General features: G+C 43.1%; 1 protein-coding gene across 5 annotated transcripts in view; it reads left to right on the top strand.

Annotated features, from left to right (window-relative positions):
- RB1CC1 (RB1 inducible coiled-coil 1) overlaps positions 1–14,885 on the top strand; it is a 293,127-nt gene that overhangs the window by 179,576 nt on the left and 98,666 nt on the right. For all 5 annotated transcript variants that reach the window (XM_073631593.1, XM_073631595.1, XM_073631592.1 and 2 more), the window contains 2 exons: positions 13,147–13,297; positions 14,753–14,861. In XM_073631593.1, coding sequence (XP_073487694.1) covers positions 13,147–13,297; positions 14,753–14,861 — 260 coding nt within the window. The remainder of the gene's footprint in view (positions 1–13,146; positions 13,298–14,752; positions 14,862–14,885) is intronic.

Below are 14,885 nucleotides of genomic sequence, written 5' to 3'. Positions count from 1 at the left end.
CGGATGGCATGAAAAGCTAAAGTGGATGGTACCCGAGCCTCGGTTCAAGAACAAGGTTTTGCCTGTAATGTGTCCTTTATGGCACTGGACCCTTGTTATATGGTATTCCTTCTCTATTACTTGCCCAAGGGAACCAGAAGGGTGCCTTACAGGTCCAAGGGTGTGGACCCGAACAAAGGGGGACCCGGTCCTTGAAGGTCCTCAGTGGCGCTACCCGCCGTGATGGGAGAAAATTGGGCCTGTATCAGGCCCTGCAATGGGGACCGGTGAGTACTCCCTCTGGGAGGCCTAAAAAAAAAAAAAACTACTGTTGTTGCCTATGACATGACATGTTTTAGATCCCAAATTTGCGCGCCTTGTGCCCACTGTATCTGAGGTTACAGAAGACGGCCGGCGGGTGCACTTATGCAGGTGTACTTATGCAGGTGTCTCCCGCGTGTGGGGCGCATGCGCTGGGCGTGCGTGTGCATCAGGGGCGTGCGTGTGTACTCCATTCCCGTGCGCGAGTGGCGGTCGCCACGTTCATCGCGGCATGCCTGTGTGTGCGCCGCGCGGTCTGCAGGTGTGCGCATGAGCCGTGAGGATTCCTGGGCGTGCATGCGTGAGTCGCGTGACGGCGCGCGTATAGAGGGAGGTCATGCGTGCCCGGTCGTGCACTTGTCTGTTAATGTGCTCATAAGAGCCAGGATCCTAGTGCGCGGTGGGGCACAGAGGTCTGGGCAAGTGAGTTGGGCAGTTGCAACAAGTTGAAGGCTGGTAAAGACTGTGGTAGCTGCTATATGCTGGTTTCGGCCATATAGCTCAGAGGGAGTACTTTTATTCCTCAACTCTTGTAAGCAAAAAAGAAAATGAGGTACAGGGAGCAGGGCAAGTCCAGGGGTTAAAGTGGCTCCTTCAGAAACAGGAGAATCAACCTCAGGTTGCTGCAGCCTCAGTCTCCCCTGAAAGACCTGCAGCATTTGGCCTGGCTGAGCCATTGCATTTGTCAGGCGTAGTGGCCACTACCAATATCCCTGCCTCGGCTTATGTTACTAAGGATGACTTAGCATCAGCCCTAGCTGGCCTTGAAGGCAAGATAGTGGTAATGATTGCCACAGTAACGCAGGGAGGGAAGAAGCGTCATAGATCTCCCTCTCCTGAGCCTGGTCCCAGTGGAGAGTCACTTGAGCACCAGGACTCTCTTAGCCAGATGGGTCCTTGCCATCTGGATCCAGAATGGGCAGAGGATTTGGAGGAGGTGGCCGTAAAGGATAAAGAGGAAGGAGAGGCTGAGGAGTCCTCGGCGGAGGTCTCAGGTTCTGAGGAACCAATTTCGGCTTCCCAATCCCAGAAATTGTTTATCCAGTCTCTGGCTGAAATGGTGAGAGCTGGGTTTAAGTTACCCCCGGTACAGGGACCTGGACTCTCCTGTTCTACGTTAGGATCCTTGCGTCGTCAGCAAGGTTCCCAGGCGTTCCCTTTGTATCCATTATTGGAGCAGGTGATTTACGCTGACTGGGACCACCCGGACAGGATATACTTGCCTCCAAAAAGGTTTTCTTTTTTATCCTATGGAGGAAAAATTCAGGAAGAAGTGGGATACACCTTTGGCTGATGCTGCCATTTCTTAAGTGAAAAAAAGCCTAAAATGTCCAGTGGATAATGCCCAAGGGTTTAAGGATCTGGCAGATAAAAAACTGGAATCCTTACTAAAAGCTTCCTCTGCTGTGGCTGGGTCAGCAGTACAACCGGCCGTTGCAGCTATTGGTATTTGCCAGTCCTTGAAGGACCATTTTAAGAGGTTGGTCAGGAACCTGCCTGTTCAGGAGGAATTTTCTGACGAATTGTCAGAACTTCCTCACGCTTTATGTTTTGCAGTAGTCGCATTAAAGGACTCAATCCAGCAGATGTCACGTTTTGCGCTACTCTCAATTCATATGCGCAGGGTCTTGTGGTTGAAGAACTGGTCCGCCGAGACGCAATGCAAAAGGCTGTTCGCGGCTTTTCCTTTTCATGGTGAGCGTCTATTTGGAGAGGATCTGGATAAATATATCCAAAAGATCTCAGGAGGAAAGAGCTCCTTGCTTCCCATTAAAAGAAGGAATAAGCAGCCTTCCTTTAAGATTCCCAACGCTCCAGGGCCAAGTGCCTCTTCTCCTAAGGGGTATCGACGGCCTCAGCCGCCTACTTTTAAGAAACCTCAGGGTCAAAAAAGACCCTGGACCCAGAAGCCAGCCAAGACCAATTTCAAGTCTTCCTTGTGAAGGGGCGCCCCCACTCTTACGGGTCGGGGGCAGACTGCAGCTGTTCGCAGATGCTTGCGGGAAATTGGTTCAGGACAGGTGGGTCATTTCCACTATAACACAAGGTTACAAAATAGAGTTCCGGGATTTTCCCCCAACTCAGTTTCTGGTATTCAGAATTCCTTCAGATCCAGAGAAAAAGAAGGGCCTGTTCCTGGCTTTAGAGCAGCTGGAAAAGCAGGAGGTAATTATCAAAGTTTCGCACAAGGAAAGATTTAAGGGGTTCCACTCGAACCTATTACAGTGCCGAAGCCGAACGGGGAGGTAAGGCCCATTCTGGACCTCAAGTCCCTCAGTTCCTTTCTAAACGTCCGATCCTACCGTACGGAGTCGGTCCGTTCGGTAATCGCATCCTTGAGAAAAGGAGTTTTTTTAGCATCCATAGACATCAAGGACGCGTACCTGCATGTACCGATTTTCGGTCCACATCAAAGATTTCTGCGCTTCGCAGTAGAGGGGTGTCATTTCCAATTTGTGGCATTGCCATTCGGTCTAGCCACGGCCCCTCGAGTCTTCACAAAGGTTCTGGCTTCAGTATTGGCATTCCTAATTTCCCAAAAGATCTTGGTGGTAGGATATCTGGACGATCTTCTGTTAAGGGACCAATCTTACTCCATCCTAGTAGAAAACATTACAACTACAGTTCGTTTCCTGAGGTTCCTAGGCTGGATTCTGAATATGGACAAATCGGCCCTCCGTCCGCCTCAGGTTTTGACATATCTGGGCCTGATCCTGGACACCACCCAAGAAAGGGTAATTTTACCTCCCTTAAAGGTCAACTCCATAGTGGAGCTGGTCCAAAAGGTCAAAGGGGTAGAGAGGCCTTCGAGTCGACTGTGCATGAGGTTGCTGGGCAAGATGGTGTCATCTTTCAGCGCAGTTCCCTATGCGCAGTTTCACTCCAGGTTGTTTCAGAAAAATATCCTAGAGGCTTGGGACAAGTCTGTTCAAACCTTGGATCGTCCCATGTCTCTATCCCTACAGGTAAAACGGGACCTCTCTTGGTGGTCAAAGACCAGCAACTTGAGGGGTGGAAAATCCTTTCCACCTGTAACCTGGAAGGTGGTAACTACGGACGCCAGTCGTCTCAGCTGGGGAGCAGTCCTGGAAGAGGCTTCCGTCCAGGTAATATGGTCCTAAGTAGAGAAGACCTTGCCCATCAATCTGCTGGAAATTCGGGCAGCTCGCTTGGCTCTCCTATTCTGGACATCCAGATTGTGGGGTTCTCCTGTCTGAGTCCAGTCCGACAACTCCACGGTGGTGGCATACATCAACCAACAAGGGGGCACCCGGAGCCAGGCAGCCCAAAAGGAAGTAAATCACATATTAACTTGGGCAGAGAGACACCTGTCGTTTCTGTCAGCAGTCTTTATTCCAGATGTGGACAATTGGCGGGCAGACTACCTAAGTCGCCAGCAATTGTTACCAGGGGAGTGGTCCCTTCTTCCCGAAGTTTTCCTTCAAATCTGCCAGCACTGGGGGATCCCAGATGTGGATCTTCTGGCATCCAGATTCAATGCCAAGGTGGACAGGTTTGTATCCAGGTCCAGGGATCCGCTTGCCGTCGGGACGGATGCATTGGTGATTCCCTTGGATCGGTATTCCCTAATTCATGCTTTTCCTCCGATCCAGATGCTGCCGCACCTGTTCCGCAGGATAGGGTCAGGAAATCATACATTTCCTGGTGCGAGAGGAGAAGATGGCACCCTCGCAAGTATTCGATTGGGAGGGTCCTTGCCTTTCTTCAAACAGGAATTGATTTAAACCTATCTTTGGGGACCTTTAAAGGACAAATTTCGGCCTTATCAGTTTTTTTCCAGAGGTCAATTGCATCTCATTCTTTAGTACGAACCTTCGTTAAGGGGGTACTGCACTTAAGGCCGCCGGTTAAGCCACCCTTATGCCCCTGGGACTTGAACTTGATGCTATCAGCTCTACAGGGTCAACCTTTTGAACCTATTAGGCATATTCCTTTAATTCTGTTGACTAGGAAATTTGTCTTTTTGGTGGCCATAACCTCGGCTAGAAGGGTGTCAGAATTGACCATTTCTATTTTTACATCAGGACAAGGTGGTGATGCGCCCCCGTCCGGATTTTTTACCTAAGGTGGTTTCCAATTTTCATTTGAATCAGGATATCATTTTACCTTTTTTCCCCCAACCCTAAGTCTAAGGAGAAAAGGTCGCTTCACTCACTGTATGTGGTGAGAGCGGTCAAGGTTTACTTAAACATGTCAGCTCCTTTTTGGAAAACCGACTCCCTTTTTGTCCTGCCAGAGGGACCTAAGAAGGGACAGGCAGCAACTAGTTCAACTATCTCTAGGTGGATTCACCAGGTCATTATCCAGGCTTATGAGTTGAGACGCAAGGTTCCACCTCAGTATCTCAAAGCTCGCTCCACTAGAGGAGTTAGTGCATCGTGGGCAGTGCGCCAACAGGTGTCTATGGCTCAGGTTTGCAAAGCGGCCGCTTGGTCTTCGGTTCATACGTTCACCAGGTTTTACCAGCTGGATGTTAGATCTCAAAGGGAGACTGTTTTTGGCCACAGCGTGCTGCAAGCAGCTTTATAAGTCCTGGGCCTGAATGGGGTCTAGGAATACTATGTTTCCTCCCTTCAAATGCATTGCTTTAGGACATCCCAGATAGTCATTATTATGGTGCTCTGTGTCCTGTGATGTACGATAAAGAAAAATGGATTTCTAAAATAGCTTACCTGTAAAATCCTTTTCTTGGAGTACATCACAGGACACAAAGGTCCCTCCCTTCTTTTCTGGGATCTTCATTGCTTGCTACAAAACTAAAGGTACTTCCGTATAGGAGGGGTTATATGGGAGGAACCTTCTTACTATTGGTTGCCAGTGTCCAATCAAGGTAGCATATAACCCAGATAGTCATTATTATGGTGCTCTGTGTCCCGTGATGTACTCCAAGAAAAGGATTTTACAGGTAAGCTGTTTTAAAAATCCGTTTATTCCTATTCCCCAAAAAATAGACATACAATTCTGAGGTTCCCCCTACCGTCTACTATACTTTTGAGGGCAAGAGGGAGTGTACTACCACCATCCCCCTCTCCCCTCTCCTCTCTCCCCTCAAACAATACTTTAAATCAGTGGTGTTCAAACTATGGCCCTCCAGTTGTTAAGGAACTACAACTCCCATCATGCCTAGTCATGTCTGTGAATGTCAGAGTTTTACAATGCCTCATGGGAAGTGTAGTTCCGCAACAGCTGGAGGGCCGTAGTTTGGACATCCCTGCTTTAAATCCTCATATAGCTTAAATACATCCCGATTGTTTAAATTCAAGTCAACCTCTCCAAGTTCCATAACATTTCAGTTGGGAGTCGTTTTGCACAGATATTCGTTCTTCCATCAATCTAGTTTTATCTACTTCCTTACATCAATCCTTTATTGACTGTATTTTCTTTCATTTCCATTGTCTCTGAATTCGGGCTTTCGCTGCATTCGACAAAAACGGGACCACTGTTACTCTATATTTTTTCCTTTTCTCACCTGTAGCATGGAACAAACACTGCCAGGGATCTTGCCTGATTTCAACATTACTAATCTTCTTAATTATTTTCAATATTTCTCTCCAAAATAGTTGAATCAGGGGACAATGCCACCATATATGGGCATGTGTTCCCTCAAGCCCACACTCCCTCTAACACAAGGATGATACCTCTGGGTTGATCTTATGAAGTTTTGCTGGGAAATAATACCATTTAGTTACCAGTTTATTATTGATTTCTTTTATCCTCACATCTATTGAAGTGGAATGTATATAATCTATAACCTTACATTTCATTTGCTCTGATATGATTTGATTTAATTCAAGTTCCCAACTCTCCAGAAGACCTGGGGGCCCAAGACCTGGGGGCCCAAGACCTGGGGGGAGATCAGCATCCTATATATACTGGATGTCCCATGTCTGTTTATCCCCCCCATTCCATGAGTCTCTCCCATGGGCTGAGCTCCCTGATAGAGCAAAGAGGTTTTGGGAGGGCGGCCACAAAATGTTGGAGTCGCCTATATCTCCAGGTATCCCAGGGTGAAACACCATATCTCTTTCGTAGTTCAGATATTGAACAGAGAGTATTCCCATTCAGAACGTATTTTAATCTTAAACTGTCCGAGAATGTTCGCCTCGGGTACAACTAGAGCTGCACGATTAATCGTATATAGAATCATGATCTCGATTCACCTCCCCGCAATCACCAGCCTGGATTACCGCGATTTTTTTCGGGTTTCCCCCGGGATGTAGCCTGGACCAGAGGAGAAGCCGTCACAACCAGCGCGGAATGCAAATGGCGCAGATACCGGAACACACGTCAGCAACAGGAACTGATGTCAGAGCAGAGAGCGTGATGCGCCGCTGTGGATGCCTGGGCGGTACCACGTTTATTCCTCGGAGACCCCGGCCGAGAAACACTGCAGTGACTGTGCAGTGTGGAGTGTGCGCACCAGCATTGATCCGATGGATTTTTCCAACACAAGTGTCAGCTTATAATATATTATTACTGCTTGACTGCTTGTTTGGACTTGATATCCAGAAAGCCCATGACCTAGGAGGGGGTAATCTAAGTCCTCCCTATGTCACCATGCTGCACTACCCACAGATCTACATTTTAAAATGGTTAATTAAAAAAAGAACAATCTATATCAAAGTTAAACTCAACAAGAAAAGAAAATCTATATATAAATAAATAAATAGTTATATATATATATATATATATATAATATATGAGAGCATCTTTAAAATAAAAAAGTTTTTGAGAATCGTGATCTTTATTCTAAGGAAAAGAATCGTGATTATCATTTTTCCCAGAATCGTGCAGCTCTAGGTACAACCTATTCTCCCTCCCTGGGGGGAAGTAGCTAGTACCCGAAAGGGGCATTAATGGACCATTATATTGCCATGACCTGTTTTTAAACAGGCTATATCACGCTCTAAAAGTTTCCATTGTTATTGCAGCTGCATCCCCAAGAAGGCCCCTGTTTTGCCTTGGTACCCAGATTATCTGTCCCAGGTATATTCCACTTAAAGTTTTTTCCAGTGATACCCATTTTTTCTGAGCGGTACCATGAATCCAATTAATCTCTTGAGGTTTTAAGTAATCTTCAGTTCTAAAATAATTTCTTTAAACTGGCAGTGTTTGTTCCATGCAAAAAAGCCCAGCGCCAGCCAAAATGATTTGTTTTAGTTTTGCATGGGGGGAAAGGGATAGAAACCCTGTCAGGTTTTTATTTGTGATCTCTGTGCCTCTTGGGTGGGCAATCTCTTTAGTGAGGGCATATACTATAATAAACCATTTTTTCATTAAAATAAAGAGGGGTTAAAACCTCTGCTAGGTTATAATTTCTGCCCGTATCCTCCTGCCTCAGTCACATCTGTTCCCTTCATTTCTTGTCTTGCTGTCACAGAGACAAGATGTGAGGTGAGATCTCCCCAGTTGGGTCACAGACAGCAATAATAATTTGTCCAAAGTATTTATGCTAATTTGTCTTCATTTCCTTCTCAGTTAACAAGACCCCGAGTCTTGACTGGCTACCGCTAGAGTGGTACAAAGTTTTTAAAGCTAGTCCCACTTCCACCCTTTTTTGAGGGAGCATATGGGGGGGGGGGGGGGGACACTCGTAAGGGCGTTAGTAGTTGTGGTTACCGGTACAGATAAAGAAAAGTGTGACCTATCTCTCTCTTAAATGTAGATGTTAAAGTGATTGTAAAGTCTATTTTTTTTCTTTGAAAATATCAAACATGTTATACTTACCTCCTCTGTGAAGTGGTTTTGCACAGAGCAGCCCAGATCCTCTTCTCGGCTCCCTCTTTGCTGCTCCTGGCCCCTCCCTCCTGTCGAGTGCCCCCACAGCAAGCAGCTTGCTATGGGGGCACCCGAGCCAAGCTGTACCTCCGTGTGTCCATTCAGACACGGAGCTTCAGTTCGGCTCTGCCCCCTCTCATTGGCTAACTGACTTTGACAGCAGCTGGGGCCAATAGCGCCGCTGCTGTGTCTCACCAATGAGAAGGGGGAGTCCCAGATGGCCGGGACACTCCTGCGACATCGCTGGACCTAGATGGGGCTCAGGTAAGTATTAGGGGGGCTGCTACACACAGAATGTTTTTTTATCTTAATGCATAGAATGCATTAAGATAAAATCCCTTCTGCCTTTACAACCACTTTAAGACTGTTGTTTGACACAGGGACCTGTTAAAGTTATTATAGATTTAATCCAACCTGATTTTCTGCAACGGAGAAATAAAAAGGATATTATCAGCTGCCTGTACATTAACTTCTAAGCTGCATGGCACTGCAACATCCATGGCTGATAATAACTATGGACATAATGGAAGCCTTTAATATAGTTATCTGGAGCTATCTATGGTAGATGATACAACATATAGGCATTGGTTCTTCCTTTTTCCTTGGACACAACTGCTATATGCAGATCCCAGCATGCAAGTATGTACCAGTTCCAGAGATTTCTGCTTCAGTGTCAGACTCGTCAGGGATGCCTGCTTCTCCCCACAGTTTAAAAAAAAAAAATGAGAAAAATCTGCATTTTTGGTCAATAATTTACACCTCATGCGCGTATGCGCACATTTGTGCACAAATGTCCATTAACAAATTGTGAATGCAAGAATAATTTGCTTGCATGCGCGCGAAATTGCGTGAACGCATATGCGCGAAATTACGCTCAAATACATAAAAAAAAGGCTAAAAAAATAGATGCTAAAAGAATAATTTGCTTGCATGCGTGTGAAATTGTGTGAACGCATATGCGCGAAATTACGCTCAAATACATACAAAAAAAAGGCTAAAAAAATAGATGCTAAAACAGGAGTATCGTTTGCAAGAGGCCTAAAACTCCCTTCTGGGAGTATAAACTGTTATAACAAAGAGGTTGTCAGGTCATGAATGACATATTGACAGTTTTGTTAAATTAACATTGATAATTTGCATAATGTTTGTAACAATCTTGGCATCTAGTTTAAAGTGGTTGTAAACCCTTCTATATACCCAGTGAAGTAAATTGTCTCAGGTGGTACACAGAAATGAAACAAATCTCCCCCCTGTTTATCTACAGCCGTCGTTCCCCTACACCCTTTAAACTGCAGAATTTACATAGAATCCTCAACTCTGAAAAGCAGGGGACGGAGAGCTGAAGTTACATCAGTGAGGAGAGCTCTGAGAGCTAATTGGAGGGAGGGGACACACCCCCTTCACACAGTACACAGTCAGTGCCCTTACCTGTCACCATTTTTCTCTTGGTGTCAGGAAAACTAGTAAGAAGAGATTCATGCTGATAGCATAGGAATGGAGCAGCAGACAGAAATGACACATAGTGCTCTGGATTGAGACAAGCACACACTATAGAATGATATGCTTTGTTCCTACTTCATGTCTGAGGTTTACAACCATTTTAAATGCATTTCCCAGGTGCTGACCCTGACCTTATATTTCACAATATGTGAATATAGCCCTCAAACAACTCAACGGAGATGTGAAGGGAAGATACGCAGAACAGGAGTATAAAAAGTAGCACTCTATCCCTAATTTATAATGACTGCAAAAGCTGCTTTCTAAACAGTATTATTTATCCCAACCTGAGTAAAACTTGAAGTAGAGGCAGCATGCTGATGACATTGCCCGTACTGTAAAGATATTCCTACTGCTAAACTGATAGTACAGTAAAGGAATAAAATGCTATATGTCTGTTATTGCTGTCCCTTCCTCTGCTATTCAGAATGCTACTGTACAGGGGATTACAAACAGCTAATATACAACAGATTAAAGTTGTCTGTGTTTATTTTGTTTCCTCTTAAAATAAATCATAACTGATCTGAGAGATTTTCAATATTTGCTCTGCTTTACGATTCAGTACGGTGGGTTATGAGCCCATTCCTTTTAAATGGGCTCAAATTTCACTGTATCACACCAAAGAAGTGCAGGTAACTTTTTTGGAGCCAACTGCAACCTTTATATTGACACTTTCAGTGGGTTGCAGACACAATGCGATTGCAATGCGGTGCGGAAAACACGCAGGGATCACTGCATTTGCCGCACCACATATGTGTAAACCTAGGCTAAAGGAGATCTACGGTCACCGCAAACATTTTTATCAGCTTTGTGATAGCGTTACAAACAATTGTTATATTTGATAATCCAATATATGCTTACTTGATAAATCTACTTGTTGTGAGTTCTGCCTGTCTATCTGTCTTTCTGCTGGCCATCTCTCTCCACATCTTCCTGGATTAACTGCATGCTTTTACAGCTGCTTCTCTGCTGTTATTTTTCAATTCCTAAAGACTACATATCCCATGGTACTCTGCTCTCTACAAGCTGTGATTCCCGTACTGTCGCCTCTGTAGTTCAGAAGACACTGAATTCTGTGACACAGCAGTGTCTACTCACAATGTATAGTCAATATCTGTCACAGAGTTCAAGGAAGTAAATGCATGAGGATCCTTAAAAAGTAAGTTTACAAACTTTAAGATCATTCAGAATAATATGAATAGGGTAGAAATAATTTAAATACAATGTGGAAATGAATATGTGATTTTAAATTTTCACCATAGATACAATGTAAAGGCCAAGTCCACCTTTTATTAAATATGGGTGTAACATGTCCCAGCTCCTGCCACAAGCTCCGCCGATCTCCCCCTGCTTCCCCCTCAGTGTGACAGCAGACGGGGGATCTTTTCCCTGTACCCGTTGTCACAATTTAAAAACTGCATAATTGTGTGGGGCACCGCCCACATAGCTGGGTCATTCATTTATAGTTTCCTGTGAATTAATGAACTACAACTACCATCAGCCACCGGCGGTTGACAGCTTGTAGTTCTGAATAACCTGTGAGGGCACTGATGAACGCTCTTGTAGTTTATTCATAATAATAGATGAACATTTTTTCCTGCAAAAGTATGTGCATTTATTATTTTTCTTGAAAGGTGAACTTATCCTTTGAGGAAGGACTCTGCTAAGATATGTCTATGCCTTTGCACATAGTTTTTTTTTTTAGTGAATCAAGTTGAGATTTGATGAATGTGGATAAAAGTGGCAGGAGGAGGAAATCCCAGCCTTATGATCTGTCAAAGTCTTGTGAAAAAGCTTCCCATCTATTTAGCTATTTCTAGCTTCTTCATACTTTTCATGCACAATTTCCACAGGATAGCTTAATGATTAGATAAACTACTTTAGAAATAGTGTTTAGGTCTGAGTGTCTGGATAAGCCCACCTCGAGATTGTATTCTCATCTTATATTAATTTCTATCTTGCCATTAGACGTTCTTAGAGCTAGATAGGTGCGAGATATACCAGATTTAGATATGGAGGATTGGAGGGGTGTGTAGGATTTCCCTCTGCAATCTTTGATATCTTTGAGAGATCGTATGATCCAATATAAATTGGTACATAGAGCATATATCACTCCACACAGACTTAAAAAGATAAATCCTGCATGCTCTTCGGAGTGTTGGCGATGTGGAGCGATTCAGGGGGATTTTACACATATTTTCTGGACTTGCCCATATTTTTTGGGTGGAAGTGGTGGATTTATTGAATTCTATCACCTCTGCTCCTCTTCCGGTGTCAATGTCTGTCTGTTTACTGGGTTTGGTAGAAACTATTTTTCCTACAGTGTCTGAGCGATTGTTTGCTAATATAACATATTTTACACAAGAAAAGCTATTGCGTTGCATTGGAAAAAAACCTCAGTCCCCTACTCTCTCATATTGGAAACAATTGGTAAATAATAATCTTCCATTGTATAGAGATACTTACATGAATAGGGGTTGCCCTAATATGTATGATAAAGTGTGGGCAAAGTGGCTGGATAAACCGTATACAACATCTAATGCCCATGGGGGCCATTTTCAATAATATGTGCGTTCCCATATGAGAAATGTTTGGGGTCATAAGGAAAAGAAGGAACTAATGTTGTCCCCCTTCCCCTATAGATTAATTATTGTTATACTGGATTTTTAAATAGTTTTATTCATATTGTTGGTTCAATGTGTATGATGTCTTGTTTGTTAAGAAACTTAATAAAAAGATTTGTAAAAAAACAAAAAAAAAAAAATACCAAGGTTTACAACCACTTTAATGCCCCATACATACGGTCGGACTTTGTTCGGACATTCCGACAACAAAATCCTAGGATTTTTTCCGACGGATGTTGGCTCAAACTTGTCTTGCATACACACGGTCACACAAAGTTGTAGGAAAATCCAATCGTTCTAAACGCGGTGACGTAAAACACGTATGTCGGGACTATAAACGGGGCAGTGGCCAATAGCTTTCATCTCTTTATTTATTCTGAGCATGCGTGGGACTTTGTCAGTCGGATTTGTGTACACACGATCAGAATTTCCGACAACGGATTTTGTTGTCGGAAAATTTTATAGCCTGCTCTCAAACTTTGTGTGTCGGAAAATCCGATGGAAAATGTGTGATGGAGCCTACACACAGTCGGAATTTCCGACAAAAAGGTCCTATCACACATTTTCCGTCGGAAAATCCGACCGTGTGTACGGGGCATAAGAGTTATTCATAGTAAGCGGCACTACCTGGGGTTTATGCCCGTTTAAGTGGTGTCAGTTTTATGCTCTGTGTAGTTACTGTTTGTGCAGCAGTTGGAATTTAGATTATAGTCTTTTTAGTTATTTGAGATTTTAGCTCTTATGTTTGCACATTAAATCATGATTGCTGCACATGATGACTATGATGATTTAAATTGATGTTTTTCTTTTTTTTATTAATTTTTTTTGGTGGATCAAAGTGCTGCTTGTATGAATATTTATTATAATCGGCTTTGTCTACAGGTTTATGTGTGTGTTAACAATTTTCTCTCTTCTCCCTTTTAAGTCCCTCTGTAGACACACACAGTTTGATCTCTGAACTTCAGGAAACGCTTCAGCATGGAAAACAGTTATTTGCTGAGCATCTTGACTTGCAGGAAAGAAAAAAGACTGAAGAGCTGCAGAGTCTCAGGATATCCTTAATTGCAGAGCAGCAGGTATCACTACAGCCATAAAGACAGTTATTTATTTAAAATTGATTGTGACAGCTATAAACTACTATTTTTTGTTGCATTACTCTTGACCTCCAAAGCCGCTATAAAAATGTCATGTTCCTGGATAACATACATAAATATACATCCTCTGTCTCGTTCAACTATCAGTACACAAATTCTTTTATGTTTGTTAAACGAAAAAGTTAAACTGGATAAATCTAGTACAAAATGCAGGCATGAGAGATTAGCAACATGATCAGTGTAGTTTGCTTCATTTTTTGTCTGTTAACAGATCAGAATATATATATATTTTTTTTTTATTGCATAGGTTTAACCTGCTTCTTTGTGATTTACAGTATCAATTTACTTGATAAACTTCAATAAAAATATTGAAATTTAAAAAAAGTAATCTGGGAAACTTTAAAGTGGTGTTCCGGCCGAAATTATACTTTTTAAATAAAAATACCCCTATAATACACAAGCCTAATGTATTGTAGTAAAGTTAGTTTGTAAACTAAGGTCTGTTTTGTTAGTTTATAGCAGTAGTTTGTTATTTTATAAACTTACAGCAGGCCGTGGCCATCTTAAGTGTGGGCATCTGAAGCCAGACTGTATTTCTTCCTGGAGCTCTTGCAGATCTTGCACATGCTCAGTGCAGCACAAGCAGTGTAATAGGTTTCAAGTCAGGTTTCCATAGCAATGGCAGTTTAGGAGGAAGTTGCCGCCCCTTCCCAGAAGGCATTGCAAACAGGAAATGATGCGATGGGCCGCGGCCAGGGAGGAGGAAGTGAAAAATGAGAACAGCAGATATACAGTAAGTGCTGAGAAAAAAAAATTTAAAAATATCCAATTTGTTTACAGTGCACAGTTTAGTGAGGGATGCTGAAGAGTTGTAAAAGTGGGTGGAACTCCACTTTAAGGGCTTATACACACTGCAGCTCCAAAAAAAGCTATTTTTACAGTCATTTGAGCTTTTTATTCTCTACCTAAAAGCTAAGAAGCTTGTGCTTTTTCGTGCTCTTTTGAGCGTTTTATTGAGCTTTTTTGATCATAAGCTTTTTTTTCTTCTTTTTTGTTTTTTTTTTTTTTTGTTTTTTTTCCCACAAACCTTCCCCTCAGATCATTTTCCTTTTTTTTGGTGCATTTTCAAGCTTTCTTACGCGTTTTCGCACGTGTTTGCGTGTTTTTGGGCACTTAGGCGTCTTTTTCTGCTCGAAAGCTCCTCTCAAAAACGCCAGTTTGGTGGGGGTTTTTTTCTGCCTGTAAGAGCATATGCCTGTAAACTCCTGAAAAAGCCATAGTGTGCGTAGACACATTGACTTACATGGAGGGGAGTTTCTAGGCAGAAAAAAAGGAGAACTCAAAAGCCTGTAGAAGCAGCTTATTTGAGATGCAGTGTGTATGAGCCCTTAAGGGTGAATATCTTAATTACAATTCCATTTTATTTTTTTTCTATAGACAAACTTTAACACAGTTTTGACAAGAGAGAAACTGAAGAAAGAGAGTATAATTAGTGAGCTCAGTGAGAAACTGAAGAGTGTTACACTACAGCAAGACAGAGATAAAGGTAAGTAAAGCATCCATCTCAGAT

This window comes from Aquarana catesbeiana, linkage group LG05 (assembly GCF_042186555.1).
Source record: "Aquarana catesbeiana isolate 2022-GZ linkage group LG05, ASM4218655v1, whole genome shotgun sequence".
NCBI lineage: Eukaryota > Metazoa > Chordata > Amphibia > Anura > Ranidae > Aquarana > Aquarana catesbeiana.
This window is presented reverse-complemented; position numbering and strand designations above follow the sequence as displayed.